The 20,780-nt window shown below is 35.3% G+C and overlaps 2 protein-coding genes and 1 long non-coding RNA gene across 3 annotated transcripts in view; 1 reads left to right on the top strand and 2 right to left on the bottom strand.

The window, feature by feature from the left end:
* LOC311280577 (zona pellucida sperm-binding protein 3-like) overlaps nucleotides 1–20,780 on the bottom strand; it is a 213,791-nt gene that overhangs the window by 63,220 nt on the left and 129,791 nt on the right. The gene's annotated exons all lie outside the window — the stretch shown is intronic.
* kcnk10b (potassium channel, subfamily K, member 10b) lies at nucleotides 1,140–17,559 on the top strand. The gene is made up of 6 exons (XM_084392710.1): nucleotides 1,140–1,579; nucleotides 11,828–11,945; nucleotides 13,436–13,596; nucleotides 13,701–13,893; nucleotides 14,431–14,573; nucleotides 15,456–17,559. Exons 1-6 carry the CDS (start codon nucleotides 1,148–1,150, stop codon nucleotides 16,098–16,100), a joined length of 1,692 nt encoding a protein of 563 aa, XP_084248836.1. The 5' UTR covers nucleotides 1,140–1,147; the 3' UTR covers nucleotides 16,101–17,559.
* LOC311280527 lies at nucleotides 1,438–11,869 on the bottom strand. Its single transcript, XR_014625696.1, has 3 exons — nucleotides 11,765–11,869; nucleotides 9,764–9,871; nucleotides 1,438–1,591 (listed from the first exon to the last, which is right to left on the bottom strand). It is a non-coding gene; the product is annotated as an uncharacterized lncRNA (long non-coding RNA).

Here is a 20,780-nt window from a genome sequence, read left to right as displayed (position 1 = left end):
AATCAATCAATCAATCACTATCTATCTAATATTTCTAATTTTCTGTCTGTCTATCCATCCATCCATACTTTTTATTATATTTATACATGTTTTTTTTAAACTTTATTTTCAATGGTCATTTATAAAAATACTGAAATACAATTTTTTTTTTTAAAACATTACTAAATGCAGGTAACGAGGGAGGACAGGTGGGTCAAATTAATCAATATTCAGGTAACAAGGTGGACAATCGACAGGAGAGCACATGGCACAAGGAAACACATGACAAGCCTTGTGCACACACCGAACATGGCAAAACCGTGTCAGAGCTCTGTCACAACCCAAGAAATACACTTATTTTCTTATTTTCAGGCTGTTGTTGAAAATAAGAACTTGTTCTTAAAGGGTTAGTTCACCCAAAAATGAAAACTCTGTCAGTAATTACTCTCCCTCATGTTGTTCCAACCCCGTAAGACTTTCGTTCATCTTCAGAACACAAATTAAGATATTTTTGATGAAATCTGAGAGCTGGCTCACTCCTCCATAGGCTTCTCTGTAATCGATATCTGCCATCCCAGAAAGTTAATAAACACATCGTTAAAATAGTCCAGTGACTACAGTGGCTCAACCTTAAGTTTATCAAGCGACGAGAATACTTTTTGTGCGCAAAAAAAACCAAGAACCGTCAGAACGGAGGCTCACTATTGGCCGACGCTGGTCATGTGTGTGATGCGTGTGATGCTGGCCAATAGTGAGCCTCCGTTCTGATGTACAACCCAGAAGCGCTGCGCTGTTACACTACGTCAACTCACTCAGAGAAACACAGAAGAAAATGAAGAGTTGAATAAAGTCATTATTTTTGTTTGTTTTTTTCGCACAGAAAGTATTCTCGTCGCTTGATAAACTTAAGGTTGAGTCACTGTAGTCACTTGGACTATTTTAACAATGTCTTTACTAACTTTTCTGGGCCGGCAGATGAAATTACATAGAGCCTATGAAGGAGTGAGACAGCTCTCAGATTTCATCAAAAATATCTTAATTTGTGTTGAAGATGAACGAAAGTCTGACGGGGTTGGAACAACATGAGGGCGAGTAATTACTGACAGAGTTTTCATTTTTGGGTGAACTAACCCTTTAAGTGACTTGCCTGGTTAAATAAAGGTTAATAATGTCTTCTCTGTCCATCTCTGTCTCTTTCTCAGTGGCTGTTCAGACAAACATTGTCCCTGTGAAGAAGGTCGAGTCCGCCGCGGTTCAGGCGAGTCTGGTTCAGGTCATGCAGAACCCGCCGGGCTGCGAGGTCCAAGCGAACGCTCACTGCTCTCTCCCGCGCCTGTCCATCTCATCCCGCTCCGCCAGCGCTCTCACCGGGATGGACTCGGGAGCGGACGGCTCGAATCTGCACTCCGTCATGAAGTGGAAGACGGTGCTGGCCGTGTTCGTGGTGGTGGTGTCGTACCTGGTGTGCGGCGGGCTGGCGTTTCGGGCGCTGGAACAACCCTTCGAGAGTAACCAGAAGGACAGCATCACTCAGGAGAAGGCCCTGTTTCTGAAGAGGAACCCCTGCGTTTCTCCAGCGGAGCTCGAGGACCTTATCAAGGTCAGATCCCGTCTGTGGAGGAGACACAGAGATATTCACATCATTTAGGAGTGATCATATAATACATGGAAAAATGCCTAGATCATACTTCAGTGTATACTAGAAGTATAAGAAAAGGTTTTTGAAAGAAGTGTCTTCTGCTCATCAAGCCTGCATTCATTAAAACAGTAATATTGTTAAAAATTATTACAATTTAAAATGCTGGTTTTCTATTTTAATATACTTTAAAATATAATTTATTTCTGTGATGCAAAGCTGATTTTTCAGCATCATTACTCCAGTCTTCAGTGTCACATGATCCTTCACAAATCATTTTATAAAATATAAAAGTATAGTAATAAATATATATATATATATATATGTATGTGTATATGTATTTTTTTTTAATATATTTTTCTTTTTTTTAATGATGAATAATCCATTAAAATATTTTTTTTATGCAATTATTTTTATATAAAGAAAATAAGTATATATACACACTTTTATATTATATTTAATATAAAGATTATTTTTATTTTATTTTGTAAAATTTCCATTTTTCACAATGGTCATTTTCAAATAATACTGTAATATAAGTTTTTTTTTTTTTTTTTTTTTTTTTTTACATTTAAATCAGCTTAAATTAAAAAGTACAAATATATATACCATAATGTATTCAAATACCTTCAATAAAAGCTCCTTTTTAGACATTACCATAATTAACATTTTGGGAGAAAATAAGCTTAATTCTCATGAAAACAATTTCACAATGCAAAAAGGCCCTAAAACCTACCCCCCCCCCCATTTAATTTTGGGGCAAAATATGACTCTTGACAAGTTTTTGTGAGATTTACCCTTACAATGTTAGTTGGTTGTGAAAAGCTGAGACATAAAAATACTTCATCTACATATTTTAGAAAGCGTTCAAAATGATAAAACAGGCTGGCATTTAAAGAACCGTTCATTGTAAAGGCTTCTTAGGAGATACTCTAACCGTTGGGTGTTTAAAGACTCAAAACAAGCCGTTTCCAGCGATGGTGAGCATCAGAAAAAATAAGAATAACAACAACAACCTTCCCATCTCCTCTGCTGTTTGCTCCGGCCGGCGCTGAGCTCTAATTGATCAGTAAATGTCATTCCAAGACAGACATGAAATCCCTCTGGGCATCAGCAGGATTATCAACTCTTGTGCAGCAGAAACTCACTGTAGGCTGAAATGTGTGTAACGTGATAAAGCACCAGCACGAGGTGTTACATAACATTTCTCACATATATAGAGAGCAAATGTGTTCAATCTCTCCTTCAATTAAAGCTTTGCTTTGATTTCTCACATCACATCCTACACAGACAACCAGGGAATTACTGGAAGAGTGGATGAGATCAAGCATTCTTTGTTCAGTTTAGTATGTATGATGAGATAAACACTCAGAAAAAAAGGTACAAAAGCTGTCACTGGGGCAATACCTTTTCAAAAGGTGAACCTTTATACCTTAATTAACCCTTAAAGGTGCATATTAGTACTTTAAAGATGCATATTAGTACTTTTAAAGGTGCATATTAGTACTTTAAAGATGCATATTAGTACTTTTAAAGGTGCATATTAGTACTTTTAAATGTGCATATTAGTACTTTTAAAGGTGCATATTAGTACTTTTAAATGTGCATATTAGTACTTTAAAGATGCATATTAGTACTTTTAAAGGTGCATATTAGTACTTTTAAAGGTGCATATTAGTACTTTTAAAGGTGCATATTAGTACTTTTAAATGTGCATATTAGTACTTTTAAATGTGCATATTAGTACCTTTAAAGGTGCATATTAGTACTTTTAAATGTGCATGTTAGTACTTTTAAAGGTGCATATTAGTACTTTTAAATATTAGTACTTTAAAAATGCATATTAGTACTTTTAAAGGTGCATATTAGTACTTTTAAATGTGCATATTAGTACTTTTAAATGTGCATATTAGTACTTTTAAAGGTGCATATTAGTACTTTTAAAGGTGCATATTAGTACTTTTAAAGGTGCATATTAGTACTTTTAAATGTGCATATTAGTACTTTTAAAGGTGCATATTAGTACTTTTAAATGTGCATATTAGTACTTTTAAAGGTGCATATTAGTACTTTTAAAGGTGCATATTAGTACTTTAAAGATGCATATTAGTACTTTTAAATGTGCATATTAGTACTTTTAAAGGTGCATATTAGTACTTTTAAATGTGCATATTAGTACTTTTAAAGGTGCATATTAGTACTTTTAAATGTGCATATTAGTACTTTTAAAGGTGCATATTAGTACTTTTAAAGATGCATATTAGTACTTTTAAAGGTGCATATTAGTACTTTTAAATGTGCATATTAGCACTTTTAAAGATGCATATTAGTACTTTTAAAGGTGCATATTAGTACTTTTAAATGTGCATATTAGTACTTTTAAATGTGCATATTAGTACTTTTAAAGGTGCATATTAGTACTTTTAAATGTGCATATTAGCACTTTTAAAGATGCATATTAGTACTTTTAAAGGTGCATATTAGTACTTTTAAATGTGCATATTAGCACTTTTAAAGATGCATATTAGTACTTTTAAAGATGCATATTAGTACTTTTAAATGTGCATATTAGTACTTTTAAAGGTGCATATTAGTACTTTTAAATGTGCATATTAGTACTTTTAAAGGTGCATATTAGTACTTTTAAAGGTGCATATTAGTACTTTAAAGATGCATATTAGTACTTTTAAATGTGCATATTAGTACTTTTAAAGGTGCATATTAGTACTTTTAAATGTGCATATTAGTACTTTTAAAGGTGCATATTAGTACTTTTAAATGTGCATATTAGTACTTTTAAAGGTGCATATTAGTACTTTTAAAGATGCATATTAGTACTTTTAAAGGTGCATATTAGTACTTTTAAATGTGCATATTAGCACTTTTAAAGATGCATATTAGTACTTTTAAAGGTGCATATTAGTACTTTTAAATGTGCATATTAGTACTTTTAAATGTGCATATTAGTACTTTTAAATGTGCATATTAGTACTTTTAAAGATGCATATTAGTACTTTTAAAGATGCATATTAGTACTTTTAAAGGTGCATATTAGTACTTTAAAGATGCATATTAGTACTTTTAAAGATGCATATTAGTACTTTTAAAGGTGCATATTAGTACTTTAAAGATGCATATTAGTACTTTTAAAGGTGCATATTAGTACTTTTAAAGATGCATATTAGTACTTTTAAAGGTGCATATTAGTACTTTTAAAGGTGCATATTAGTACTTTTAAAGGTGCATATTAGTACTTTTAAAGATGCATATTAGTACTTTTAAAGGTGCATATTAGTACTTTTAAAGATGCATATTAGTACTTTTAAAGGTGCATATTAGTACTTTTAAAGGTGCATATTAGTACTTTTAAAGGTGCATATTAGTACTTTTAAAGATGCATATTAGTACTTTTAAAGGTGCATATTAGTACTTTAAAGATGCATATTAGTACTTTTAAAGGTGCATATTAGTACTTTTAAAGGTGCATATTAGTACTTTTAAAGGTGCATATTAGTACTTTTAAAGATGCATATTAGTACTTTTAAAGGTGCATATTAGTACTTTTAAAGGTGCATATTAGTACTTTTAAAGGTGCATATTAGTACTTTTAAATGTGCATATTAGTACTTTTAAAGGTGCATATTAGTACTTTTAAAGATGCATATTAGTACTTTTAAAGGTGCATATTAGTACTTTAAAGATGCATATTAGTACTTTTAAAGGTGCATATTAGTACTTTTAAAGATGCATATTAGTACTTTTAAAGGTGCATATTAGTACTTTTAAAGGTGCATATTAGTACTTTAAAGATGCATATTAGTACTTTTAAAGGTGCATATTAGTACTTTTAAAGGTGCATATTAGTACTTTTAAAGGTGCATATTAGTACTTTTAAAGGTGCATGTTAGTACCTTTAAATGTGCATATTAGTACTTTTAAATGTGCATATTAGTACTTTTAAAGGTGCATATTAGTACTTTTAAAGATGCATATTAGTACTTTTAAAGGTGCATATTAGTACTTTTAAAGATGCATATTAGTACTTTTAAAGGTGCATATTAGTACTTTTAAAGGTGCATATTAGTACTTTTAAAGGTGCATATTAGTACTTTTAAAGGTGCATATTAGTACTTTTAAAGGTGCATATTAGTACTTTTAAAGGTGCATATTAGTACTTTTAAAGGTGCATATTAGTACTTTTAAAGGTGCATATTAGTACTTTTAACGGTGCATATTAGTACTTTTAAAGGTGCATATTAGTACTTTTAAAGGTGCATATTAGTACTTTTAAAGATGCATATTAGTACTTTTAAAGGTGCATATTAGTACTTTTAAAGGTGCATATTAGTACTTTTAAAGGTGCATATTAGTACTTTTAAAGGTGCATATTAGTACTTTTAACGGTGCATATTAGTACTTTTAAAGGTGCATATTAGTACTTTTAAAGGTGCATATTAGTACTTTTAAAGGTGCATATTAGTACTTTAAAGATGCATATTAGTACTTTTAAAGGTGCATATTAGTACTTTTAAAGGTGCATATTAGTACTTTTAAAGGTGCATATTAGTACTTTTAAAGGTGCATGTTAGTACCTTTAAATGTGCATATTAGTACTTTTAAATGTGCATATTAGTACTTTTAAAGGTGCATATTAGTACTTTTAAAGATGCATATTAGTACTTTTAAATGTGCATATTAGTACTTTTAAAGATGCATATTAGTACTTTTAAAGGTGCATATTAGTACTTTTAAAGATGCATATTAGTACTTTTAAAGGTGCATATTAGTACTTTAAAGATGCATATTAGTACTTTTAAATGTGCATATTAGTACTTTTAAAGGTGCATATTAGTACTTTTAAAGGTGCATATTAGTACTTTTAAAGGTGCATATTAGTACTTTTAACGGTGCATATTAGTACTTTTAAAGGTGCATATTAGTACTTTTAAAGGTGTATATTAGTACTTTAAAAATGCATATTAGTACTTTTAAAGGTGCATATTAGTACTTTTAAAGGTGCATATTAGTACTTTTAAAGATGCATATTAGTACTTTTAAAGGTGCATATTAGTACTTTAAAAATGCATATTAGTACTTTTAAAGGTGCATATTAGTACTTTTAAAGGTGCATATTAGTACTTTTAAAGGTGCATATTAGTACTTTTAAAGATGCATATTAGTACTTTTAAAGGTGCATATTAGTACTTTTAAAGGTGCATATTAGTACTTTTAAAGGTACATATTAGTACCATTTGAAAGAGTAATGCCACAGTGACAGCTTTTGTAGCTTTTTTTTCTCGAGAATCCAGAGTGTACTAAGACATGCTGGAAAACTTTATTGTTCATTGTTACTTCATGAACAGCTTTATTGTAAAGCCGTAGTTACCATATATAATCAAGAATTACAATATCATCTAAAATTAGACTTTCATCTCAAGGTTATTCAAGGCTCACAGATGCAAGCGATTCCATGTGAGCGAGTGTCCAGGGATCTATCATAACAAGGGCGCAGATGGTCACTATCAAAACAGATCGCAGTTCAGTGGTTGTGCTTGAAATACTAGCAAACTTGCAGCAAACTGCATACTTTATTGCATACTGTCGGCCAGTCATTATGCAGCAGTGTTCAGTGTGTAAATGTTTCAAACAGTAGTATGCCAAACTAAGGTTATTATCGTTAACTAAACCAAAAACCATAAAAACTTGAAACGGAAATAAATTAAAACGTTTAAAAAAACTTCAGCCAGTTGCTAAGGCAACATTCCTCATTTTCATTTAGTTTAATTTGACGTTCTAAAATATCTCAAATAAAATAAATAAAAACTATATAGACGAATAAAAATGACAAAAACACATAAAAAAGTTTAAACAAATTAAAACGAAGATAGAAAATTAAAAAGATATGTATAAAATAGTATTATAGTATATCAATATTACTAGCCACATCACATTTTGGGCCAGATTGATTAAACAGGGCAAATTAGCGTGAGAGCGCAATCCCATAAACGAGCCGATGGGAATAGAAAGTTCTGCGTGTGATCTACTGACGAACACTCATGCATTTTTTTTGGATCTTTAGATCTGGGATCTTTGGATCTCATTTCCATAAAGACCAACGACTAATGGCGCAAATCCCAGTAAATTGACTCACGCAAACTTCAGTAAATCGGCTTGTGTGCTTCATTTAAATAGTCTCTTCCCACAAGAACACGAACACAGCCGGATCATTTCCATAAAGACCAACACAATCTACCAGGATTGGAGCAGCGCAAATTAGTGTCTGCTTTAAAACATGCTTCTTTGGGCTGTAAATAATGGCACAAATACCAGTAAATTGACTCACGCAAACTTGTGTAAATCAGTAAATCAGCTTGTGTGCTTCATTTAAATACTCTCTTCCCATAAATCTTGCGTCTGAAAGGTAAACGGCTACACAAATACATATGCAATAATATCACATGCAAAAATAGCCCTGTCCTTGCCTTTTCAGCGAGTAAATGTCCTCAAAGTAGATTTTTAAATGGTAAATGAGGGTTTGCGCTGGAGCGAGCTGTTAGTAAATCTGCTCCTAAATGTTTAAATCATCCCTTGTGCTCACGTGATCATCCTACAGACTGACCTAGTTTTAGTTTTCACTCAAAAACCTGACAATACTGCATGCATGAGTGATCAGATCTTACATTACACGCCTACATCCTTCTTCATTTCTGTCCTCTTTGAGTCATTTGTGACTCAGATGTGCCCTACATCTTCTAATTAACCTCATGCAAAAAAGTTAAAAAAATCAATTCTCCATTTCCAGCCAAGACAGTTGCAACAGACCCCTCGACGTGGTGTTTAGGGAATAGGCTCTGAGGTAATCAATTATTTATTGTTTGGCCCAATAAAGGCAGAATCTCCTGAGAGAAAAGCCTTGCTGGAGCTTTCAGTCGTCCTCATCGTCCAAACCTGTCCATACTGAAACTGCCCACCGAACACAATCACAAACCCTGGAAAGCCTGCATATGCATTTTTTTGTTGAGTATCAGATTTGATACATCAGGCTTTTATGGCTCATATAGTAAGATATAGTGAGAATATGTAGGGGAAAACACCTCGGTTTTATTCAGAGACCCAAAATGAGCAAAAATATTAAATTTGAGGCAGATGCTGATATTTATGGACAAAAAATAAGATTAAAATTTAAAAGCGTGTAATGCAAATTACATATATAGCAGACTACTTACATAAAATGCATATAAATATCAGTCGTCGCTCTAAATCTGCCAATAATATGTCTTAGTAAGATGATATTTAAATGCTTAGTTTTCCCATACACAAAAGAATTATATTTGAAATATATTTTCTGGATATGTTTTGGAATATATGCAAATATTTGAAATTGGCCCATAATATATTTCATACTTATATTTCATATATTTTTGTTATATTTCAGAATATATTTCAATGTATTTGGAATATATGCCACATATATTTTTGACACTTTTGGGGACCCGTACAGAAAAAAATACATTGAAATATATTCTGAAATATAACAAAAATATATGAAATATAAGTATGAAATATATTTATTGGGCCAATTTCAAATATTTGCATATATTCCAAAACATATCCAGAAAATATATTTCTTTTGTGTATGGGTTATGATCAAATCTCTGTAGTTTTAAAACATATAATGCAATGCAATACAATGATGATTGAGAGATGAACAGATAAACCTTCCTCAAAAGCCTGATGATCATATCTGAGTCTCACATTTGAACATTGAATGATGTATGGATAATTAAGTAAACCGAAGTTGCTTCAGTCCAGTAAGTGTTGATCTTGAAATATTACAAACAATATCAAAGTTATTTTTACGTTTATTTGATAAATATCTACTTTCACTGCAGAAAGACACGTGAATCACAAGCTGAAGATGGATGTTTGTACAATTACACTAAAAGACAATCAGCATCAATCAGAGGACAGAAGGACTGTAGTAGATTGTGTGCAAAGGCTTTTCAGCGAAGTTTTGATCAATGCAATATCAACCCAACCATGTGGTTCAAAAACGAACATTTTGTGGGGCATGTAAAGCATCTTAATGTTGCAGATTCGGCTTGAAAAAGTGTCTGAAAAAGCCTTTAAAGCCGCATTTAATCTCACCAGAATTAGATGCCAGTCATGTTGGCATGTCTCTGTCCTGTCATGCGAGACCAGGTGTTGTTGTTGTTCTTGGCTGTCAGCAGGACTGACTCAAACACTTGGCAAATCCTAACGGAGCAGAAGAAATATTACTCAGACTTCATCGTTTTCTTGCTGACAGCATGTTGTTGTCATTGTTGTTTCGTTGTGTTTTTCTCTCTGCTACACTCTTACAAAATAAAGGTTCCAAAAGGGGTGTTTTGCAGCGATGCCATAGAAGAAGCATTTTTCAGTGACCAAACCATTCTTAGTATTAAGAATCTAAAGAACCTTCTTTTCACTATAAAGACCCTTTATGGAATGTAAAGCTTCAATGAATGTAAAAGTCCCCCTGTGGTCAATAATTGTATCCCTTAAAACTCATCTTTGATCACCAAAATGACTCATTTAAACGTTTTTTTTCCTGGGAAAACAATTATTCATGCCTTAAAATAGCTTTGACTGTAACTCGACACCCTCGCCTCATTTAGTATGCGCGGTTCTATGAATATGCAAATGAGCCCTCCTCCACTCACTCACTCAGCTCAGAGATCCACTGGTTGACGATCACACGTTGATCTGATTGGTTACAAGGTAGTTTGTGACGTCAGAAACACCAGCGATTTCAAAGCGTGTTTTTGAGACTGTCTTTGCAGTTTTAAGGAGGAAATATATATGAATTTACACTTTTCTCTTAAAGCATATTAAAAACCACCACATAGACTTATAAACAACATTAAAAGCTTGATTTTCACCACAGGGGGACTTGTCTTCACTTGTACAAAAACATCTTGTACTGCTTTACGATTAAAGCAAGATTTGAGTGGATATCATAAAGACAGCATGACCAGAGTCTGCTCAGGACTTACCGATATATTGACTAAATTTACACAGCATAACCCATTTATACTATTCCTAAAAATACTTTAAGAAGAGTCACAAAGCCTGATCAGATTAGTGACAGACGGAGCCCATTGATTTTCAGTGCAGGTTTTTCATCCACATAAACCCAAAGCGATGGGCTTTACATCACATCAGGCACTTAGCAAGTCTGATCAGGATTTTTGTGAATTATTTTCTTAATAATTCTTAGTTCTTGGAGTGGCTGACATTGTGCAAGGTGACTTGGAGACGGTGGCTTTTTAAAATAATTTCCTAATCAGACTTTTTCTGTAAATTTAGGACATTTTCCCTCATCATCTGCGCCTGTCTTGTGTGGTGTGCCCCAGGGATCCATTTTGGGACCTTTATTGTTTTCCCTTTATATGCTTCCCTCAGCCCACATTTTTCAAAAATACAACATTTAATTTCATTGTTTTGCAGACCATTCTCAGTTTAACCTTCCAGTATGGCTTGACACCACTGTTTCATTTGATGCGTTATTGAAATGTGTAAATGATATCAAGAGGTGGATGACAAATACTTTCTGCAGCTAAATGAGGATAAAACAGGTTTTAATTCTAGGTTGTCCTGCAAATTCCTCCCCTGCTCTGGAAGCCCAGTTAGGTCCTCTCTCAACCAATGTAGGCAAACAGATTAAAAACCTTGGAGTGATTTTTGACTCTTCACTATTTTTTCATAAACAAATTAGTGCTGTTATTGGAGGAAGCTTTTTCCATTTGAGATGTATCGCAAAGTTGAAGCATCTTCTTTCAGGCAAATATTTAGAAGTTGTGATTCATGCATTTCTAACATCATGATGTTATAAATCTTTATTATCACGATTGCAAGTTGTTCAAAATGCGGGGTCTAAAAGAGGGACTGTATATACCCTATTTTAGCATCTTTTTTAAATACAGCACTTTGGGTTGATTCATTTGTGTCTCTATACTCAATAAATTGTAATATTGTTAGATGGCATTAGATGGCATTTAATATTCAGAGAATTCTATCTGCTTCTCACACACATTTCTGTGTGTCTAGTCCAAATTAGATCTAAAGAAATTAGCCGTTAGATTCCCTGTAAGTATCTGGTCTACTTACTATAATAGTAATGCTTCCAAAGTGTCCATTTGAGTCTTTTTCTCCATGTGCATCTTTTCCCAGCATGCAGTAGACGCGGTCAGCGCTGGAGTGAGTCCCATAGGAGACACGTCCTATAACTCGAGCCACTGGGATCTCGGCAGCGCTTTCTTCTTCGCTGGGACCGTCATCACCACGATAGGTGAAATAAGCGAACCTTCAAACATTGCAAAATATAATCTCTGATTGAGTTGAAACTCAATACAGAAAATAACAAACTAAATAAAATGTGCAGTAAAGTTCATACTTTGCTACTATACAAAATTGGGTTAGAGAAATGTTGAAATATTTGAAATGCTGCATTGCCAACTAACTGTTGAAGCACTAAAATTACTAACTGGAAATAAATCAAAACTAAACCTAGAATGAGGATGAGAATAAAAGTAAACTTGACCTTGACCAAAAATGCATACTGATTTCTCAAAGGCCCTGTTTACACCTGGTATTAAAGGGGAACTATGTCGTTTTTTTGTAGCTTAATTTACCTTAACTGAACATCTTCGGAGTCATATGGCTTTTTTCGGGTTGAATGGTGGCCATCTCGCTTCCCTCTAGCGCCTGTGAGCGGAAAAACTACCCTTGCAACTGGCGGGCCTGATATCAGGTCTCGCGATGTAACGAATTGCTTTACGGCACTGCACACATACATTTATATGCTAGCCTTCTGTGTATCATACATACCTCAGTGGACATGGCTCCGTGCGTTCGCCGTCTTCTTTGAAAACAAATGCACATGACCAGAGGGAGAAGATGGGAGGGGGGAGAGTCGCCAACGAGTTTTTACAACAGTGTTGTCAAATATCTATTCTGAAGCTGTAGGGGGAGCTCTAGAGAGAAACCCGCGAGCAAAAAGCGAGAAAACAGCGAAGAAATTGCCAAAACTGCATAGCGCCGCTTTAAGATGCATTTTGGTCGATCGGATCACAAGAAGATGAGGCTAAATACAAGTGTAAATGGGGTCTAAAATGTTGTGTGCTTGTCCACTTTCACTTTCGCTGGTCTACTTTCATGAAAAAGGATTCGACCGGATTGATTTCATAATGTAAACACTCATGTGGTCGAATGTGTTCGAACAGCCACAAAAGACGCCTGCTCTCCTCCTAGTGACCTAATGAGTAAACATTAAGGGAAAAACCATTCTCTCACCATTCCTGATTTCTAACACACTCTCACAGTGTTCAGCTCGTCTTGTGGCTTAAATTTTGTCCATTAGATCGAAACATCTGAAAAAACCCATACATTTACCTGACCATAGACCCTCCCCTCGAAGAAATCAGGACAGAAGTGGTTGAAAGTGGACAAAAGAGACGGATTAAAACACCAGGTGTAAACACAGGTTATCCGATTGACCAAAACGCATCTTAACACCAGGTGTAAACAGGGCAAAAGCTCTTTAAAATGGGAACTGAGATTTGCACAGACAACTTTCTGCACAGATCTCCTCTCTTGTCCTTGTCTTAACTTCCCTTTTGTTCAACAATCAATAATTACTGCCATGTTCCCTCAATGAAACCCACCAATTGTCTCTTTCTGCATCTGTGAATCAATGCAGATTTAATACAGGGGGTCAACTAGAGCTGCGTGCATCAGAACCATTAAATAACCTCTTGTCTTCTCCGCCCACATCTGCAGGCTATGGAAACATCGCACCCAGCACTGAAGGCGGAAAGATTTTCTGCATCCTCTATGCCATATTTGGCATCCCTCTGTTTGGCTTCCTGTTGGCCGGGATTGGTGATCAACTAGGGACCATGTTTATGAAGAGCATCTTGAAGGTGGAAAAAGTTTTCAGGGTGAGTAGAATTACTTTTGAATGATCTCCTGAGGTTTTTTTAACTGCTTATTGGTTATATAAATATGTTAATTCACCTGAAATTTCTTCTGCCGCCATTCACAGCAAAAACACAAGCAAATCAGTCAGACCAAGATCCGCGTCACCTCCACCATACTCTTCATCATCGCTGGCTGCATTATTTTTGTCACCATCCCAGCTGTGATTTTCAAACACATCGAGGGATGGAGTACTTTAGAAGCCATATACTTTGTCGTCATCACTCTCACGACCGTCGGCATTGGAGATTATGTAGCAGGTATGAGCACCGATTGGGACATTTCACATCATTTTACCTTGTAAACTCAAAGGTTGCTTAATTCGTATAGCTCAGCTGGTAGAGACACACAAATCATTGGTTTGATTCCTACACTCTTAAAATATAAAGATTTCAAAAAGGCTTTTTTTTTGCAGGAATGCCATATGAGAACAATTCTTGTTTCCCAAAGAATCTTTCAATGAACAGTTCTTAAAAGAGCCTTTTTTCTTACTGTGAAGAATAATTTAGAAATGTAAAGAACCTTTTTTAAACTATGAAGAACCTTTCGTGCATTTGAAAGCTTCTTTATGGAACCATCAATGCCAATAAAGAACCTTTATGTTTAGAAGTGTAGAGAACTCATATTAAAACATCTGCCAAATTACTACATTTTTGTGTCATATTTCACCTGACACCTTCTAAAAATACTTTTTCTGGCAATTTTGTGTCTTTCAACTAAGTTGAGGTCTTGATCTTTTGGCTGATATACAGTAGGCTATAAGACAAAGGGTAATAATCGGTTTGATTATTTTAAAGGTGGAGATCGCAAAATAGAATACATGAAATGGTACAAGCCTCTGGTCTGGTTCTGGATTTTGGTGGGTCTGGCGTATTTCGCAGCGGTTCTCAGCATGATTGGAGACTGGCTCAGGGTTCTGTCCAAGAAAACAAAAGAGGAGGTATGAAATGTCAAACAAAAATGAGTTTTAAAGGTATATCATAGTAGATTAGAATGATGTCCAATATAAAATATAGCATTGATGTTCAAAGTCTTATTTACCTTTTCTACACATAAAACACATGAGAAAATAGGTTATAAACTATAAAACTAATGGCAAATGCTGTTGTAAGTTGACTTTAAATGGTAAAATATATAGCAAATGCTATTTCATGTTTACTTTGGTAAAATGTGTTGCAAATACTGATTTTAAATGGTAAATAATTGACTTGGTAAATGGTAAAATTTTGGCATATGCTGTTACATTGTCTTTAAATTGTAATATTTTTGGCAAATGCTGTTTTACGTTTACTGTTTAATGGTTCAAATGTATGGCACATTCTGTTGTACATAGGGTTTAAATGGTAAATTAAGTTTTACATTGACTTTAAATGGTAAAATTATTGGCAAATTCTGTTGTACATTGGGTTGAAATGGTCATTTTTTTGGCAAACGCTGTTTTACGTTTACTTAAAATGGTAAAAATGTATGGCAAATTCTGTTGTACATAGGGTTTAAATGGTAATTTTTGGCTAATGCTGTTTCACATTGATTTTAAATGGTAAATTATGTTTTATATTGGCTTTAAATCGTAATATTTTTGTCAAACGCTGTTTCAAGTTTACTTTAAATGATAAACACTTATGGCAAATTCTGTTGTACATTGGGTTTAAATGGTAAAATTTATGGCGAATGCCATTTTACGTTGACTTTAAATGGTAAATGGTGTTTCACATTGGCTTTAAGAAATGTGGTACGTTCTCCCTTCTTAAGCCCACGTGAAGCACATTACTGAATGGTTTGTAAATGTCACGCTCACAGTCCTCTCTATCATCCAATACAGGTTGGAGAGTTTAAGGCCCACGCGGCAGAATGGAAGGCAAACGTTCGAGCAGAGTTACGCGAGACGCGACGACGCCTCAGCGGCGAGATCCACGACAAACTTCAGCGGGCGGCCACCATCCGCAGCATGGAGCGCAGACGACTGGGTCTGGAGCAGCGCGCGCATTCGCTGGACATGCTGTCGCTCGAAAAACGGGCTGTGTTAGCTAGTCTGGATGCCGGGCGATTCAAGACGTCCTCGCAGGAGAGCATCGACACTAAACTGAACAACCTGCGACTGAAGGCGGAGTGTGGCGGTCAGCAGGTTTCCTCCGAGGAAAACTTCCTCAACCGCTTCGGTTCGCTCACCAAACTGGCCAAACGCAACAGGAGTAAAGATCTCCGCAGGAACATCCCAGAGGATGCAAACGGGGAGGGCGAAATCCTCAGCAGTAACAGCAGTAATGTCACGCTGGGAGAGGAGAGAAGAGAGGAGGAGGAGGAGGAGGAGGAGGTGGAGGAAGAGAAAATAGCAGAGGCGAACACTGGCTTCACATGTCTGCCTCACTTTCCTGAGGAACCCAAACAGCAGAACGGTTTCGCACCGGCCCAGGCCAAAGAACAAGAGCGAAATAAAAGACTCGAGCAGAAGGAGCATCAGCCGTAGGCAGACGACGACATGCGCGGGAAGGCAAATGACCGACGTCAGAAAATGTGCCTTTCTGTTTTATAAGCTGCGGCTCGACTCGTTACGATGAACCGCAGCTGATTTTCACTGTGACAAATGACAAGTTGCCAAAAAAATGTGAAAAGAGCTCAAGGAATACAGACTGACATCACCTTAAAGGGACAGTTCACCAAAAATGTGGAAATTCTGTCATTGTTTACTCAATCTCATGTTGTTCCAAACATTCATGACTTTCTTTCTTCAATGGAAATCCAAGAGAGCTGAGCTGCAAAAATGACAAAAAAGGCACCATAACAGTAGTCTATATGACTCGTATATGCTGCTTTGTGTGAGAAACAGATTGAAATTTCAGTGAAAGTTACTAACTGAAAACCTCTAAAATTAAATTTTTTGATTTTAGGTCTCAATGACGAGATACACCAGAACAAATGACGTTTTATTGATCATTGATTTTGAAATTGGTGCTACATGTGCCATATTTCATTTGAACGAAGATTTCAACGAATAACACATTTTTTTGTAGCTTATACAATGAATTATTTCATATCATTATTAATATGAAAAAGATCTCTCTGGCATGGGGTTGAGTAAATAATGTCAGAATATTACGTTTTTGGATGACCTATACCTTTAAAATAAGTTATTTATATTCTTTACAACATGAGGACCCTTCACAGGACAGTCAACAGAGACTTTTTGAAAGGCTTTTGCTGTTTTCAGGTGGATCATGGATGCTGTAAATCGTGATGTCTTAAGAAAGAAAAACCTGCATGAATATCTTCTGCTGCTCAGATGAATCTGTCATCTATGATGTTTATGGAGGCAAATCATGAACTTTTTCGAAACGCACAACAAATTTGGTTGAGAGACGTTCTCATTAACCTTTTTGATTGTGATGCCAGTTTCTACACAACAGTGACTTCAAATCTGTCCGCTTCGCTCACACTGAACTCTACAAGACATATCAATCCCCTCTTTGGTGATAAACAGAATGACTGGAGTCAAAGCCATATTTATGACAACAAATCAACAAGAGTAAAAAAAATGAAGACAAAAATGACATTAATGAGCAGATTCTGCTGCATTTGAGACAAGCAGATCACATAAAGCATGGCTTAAATGCCCAAATACTTTATTATAATACGCTGTAAATCACAAAAAGCCACTATTATTCCATTATTGCCATAACACAGCCTGATGTGTTGTTATATTATCACCTGATATGAGTTCACATTGATTTCATGCCCACAGAACAATGTCTTCCAACGTAAAAAGTCAAGTGTGGATGTAAAACATTACTGACCCATTGCATTGGTCCACAATACTACATGCAAACACACACACACACACACACACACACACACACACACACACACACTACAATTTCAGGTAAGATAGCATGCAATAATGGTGTTGATCATGTAATGCTGATGTAAACGTCACAGTGATGTGAGCTGGAGTGAACATCTCAAAAAGTCATGTTCTCTGTTGTCATGGTTATCACATTAATGGTTGTGCAAACATTACATCGAATGTAATGAGTGCCTTTGCAAAAATAAATCATGAAATGTGACTCTGGCTTTGTTGCACTTGCTGATGATCCATTTGATCCTGATTTCGCCTTGTTTCAAAAAGTTGGAAAGTCAGGCGTAAAACCTGGAAACTTGTACAAACAATGCACATAAAGCACATCAATGAATCAGACATCCTACATGACATAACATAGATTGCGTTTATGTGCTTGTGTCGAATATGTTTCATGCCTTAACCTCTCATTAGAGGTCTGATTTGCTCAGATTATCATGATCATTAGCCATCGTTTCCAGATTCCAGCAGCACATTACAGGACTCTTTAGGTCTACAGATGACATTATGTTCTCTCTCACACACACACACAGATCACAAAATCATTACTCTGAGAGAGTTTTCACACACTATAGCAGAGTTAACCAACGGTGGTTCGTAAAACCTCAGGGATCATTGTGAAATGGCATTGGGTTCACGCAACGCAACTGTGGTAGAATTGCTAAAGTCATATTTAGTTACACAACATGCACAATTAAAAAGATTAAACAAATCAAAATATTATACACTAAAAATATATAGGCCTCAAATGTAAGATTCATGCATTTGAATTGCAAATAAAATCCATCCATTTGGACTGCATAGTTTTAACATAAATTAATAAACTTAATGTGATGCATATATTTGTCAGTCATACATAAATGAAATGGGTAATATTCCTGCACTCAAAGAAATCAATGCATAGGTCATTATTAACTATTTGCATCTATTTGATTTATAATTATGTTTTTAGCGTTTATTCAAATTACATATCAGCATAATTATGTTCATTGTGAAAACAATTACATTTATTCAGTAAAAAAAAGCATGAACATGGTTAAAATAATATGTCTAGTTGTAGAAATGTATGAAACAAAAATAAATTGATTTCTATTGATGATAAAGTTTAGACCTTTAAAACACAGTCAGTTTATTAATACTATTGCAGAAACCTCTTTCATTTATTATACATACCAAATATTGTGAGTGGTAATACGAAATTAAACAAAATATTGAGATCTACTAATTTCCACAAATACGACCCATGCACACTGATAAAATGAATGCAGTGTTGCAAACAAGTGTTGCATCAAACCTGTGAATATACAGCCTCGAGTGTGAACAAAACTGAGCGAGGCAGGAAATTAGTCTTTTTAAGGGAACGTTGATCTTCTGTGATCTTAAGATAAGATGAGATGCCTCAGTAACCAAGATGGAGATGTATGATGCTTGTTTCTCAGCGTTTCAGTAAATCTGAGATGCATTTAGTTGCTAACTTTTCTCAAAAGCATGCTTTCTTGAAAAAATAACTCATGTCAGCCATCAACTGTATAATGAAAGCAGAAGGTAAATGTGTCCAAGGTTGCAGTAACATCCAATTATCTCTGTCTATAACTGATTAATAGTGATGGATTTTTCACATGCATCTTTCTGTCATGGTTTAACCTTTAATCCTGTAAATTGTAACTTGCGCACAGCTGGAGCAACCGGCCCCTGTAATGCAGTTGCTATATGGTTCTCCAGGTAGTTGCCAGGGCATTGCTAAGGTGTTCTAGGTGGTTACCATAGACTGTAAAAAATATGGACAAAGCGTCTGTGACGTCACCCATAGACTTTCTGAAGAACGGTTTTGAGGCCGTTTATGGGGGGTATGGGTGGCGCCATATTTCAATACAAATGTTCAGAAAGGATACAGAGGTGGTATGATGTGTTGTGTCAGATCATGGCCGAGACGTCAAATTTCAGGAATTCCACTCGGCGCAGCCTATGCTCGTTATCAGCTGTCAATCACGCCCTTATTTGTCATACATTTTATATATATAAATACGATCTAAACTAACGAGTTAGAAAAAAATTCACCCCCTCACAGTTGTCAGGCACTAGGAACCTATCGAAAAATACAATAAAAGTCCATGGGACCAACCTGTAAAAACATGAATTTATGCTGTGAAAACGGACATTTTAACATGGGGGTCTATGGACATTTGCTCCCTTTTGGGACCTGCCCCTAGCGGATTTTCGATGTATTGCAGTTTTTCGCACTTCCGGGTAGGCTTCATTTTTCAGATTAATATGTTGCCGCTTGGTGGTTACACAATTGTGAAAAGAGTCAGATGTGGCTCAGGTCCCTCATTCCATGTAAATCAATGCGATTTTTTAAAACTTGTTTATTACCCACTAGGAAAAATATAAGTCTGATCCAGAATAAAAGTTTTTTAAACTCAGAACTACCAACAACAACAACAAAAAGTCTGTTTGACTTGTGCACAATTTTGAATATTGTTGTCAGCCTGTGGATGAGTAACCAATCACAGACATGTCTGTTGAGTGCATGAATCCAATGGCCAATCAGTGATGTTTAAATTATTTCAAAAATCATCGCTACTAAGCAATCTAATCCACAGATGCATCATCTCAAGTTAAAAAGAAGCTTGACAAGTACTGAAGAAACATCTTTCGATTTTCCTCCCGTGTGGCACAGAAAATCCACTCAGCACAGCTAGAAAATGGCAGAAATTTACAGCACAAACTTTCCTGATTGCGAAATCGTGTCTCTCATCAATTTGACGTTATTCGACTGCCAGTTACATGACGGTATTTCTATTTCTCAAGTTCAACTCACCAAAAAAGTCGATTGGTGTTCAATGATTAACACGGCAGGTGTCTGAGATAGACTTAAGGCAAAAAATCTACAACTGAACGGATGGCAAGATAATGCTTTGAGGAGGTTCGCACGCGCTGACTTTTAAAAAGGTAAGTTATGGGGATTTATTTACTTCGTGAACGCTAAATGTCGGCGTTACTCTTGATTATTAGCAACATATTGGATTAATTAATGCTTTATGGTTTATTAAGTGTATCTCAACAACCTTGGCGATTTACTGTGGTAATATATTGAGATAGTTGAAGTGCGTTAATTGACAACAATTGGTGCTGCTCAGGCCGCGTTTTTTCAGTTTTTGAGTTTGTGCGCATGCGCGAACGCGTAGCTAGATCTGTTCTGTGTTGTTGATAGAAAGTTGTCAAGCTGTAACTTATTCAAAATACATATGTTTTGTTTTTCTTGATGGTCCGAGGCCCTGCTGTGTGAAACTG

The sequence above is a fragment of the Rutilus rutilus genome (genome assembly GCF_951802725.1).
Source record: "Rutilus rutilus genome assembly, chromosome: 21".
In the NCBI taxonomy this organism is placed as follows: domain Eukaryota; kingdom Metazoa; phylum Chordata; class Actinopteri; order Cypriniformes; family Leuciscidae; genus Rutilus; species Rutilus rutilus.
This window is presented reverse-complemented; position numbering and strand designations above follow the sequence as displayed.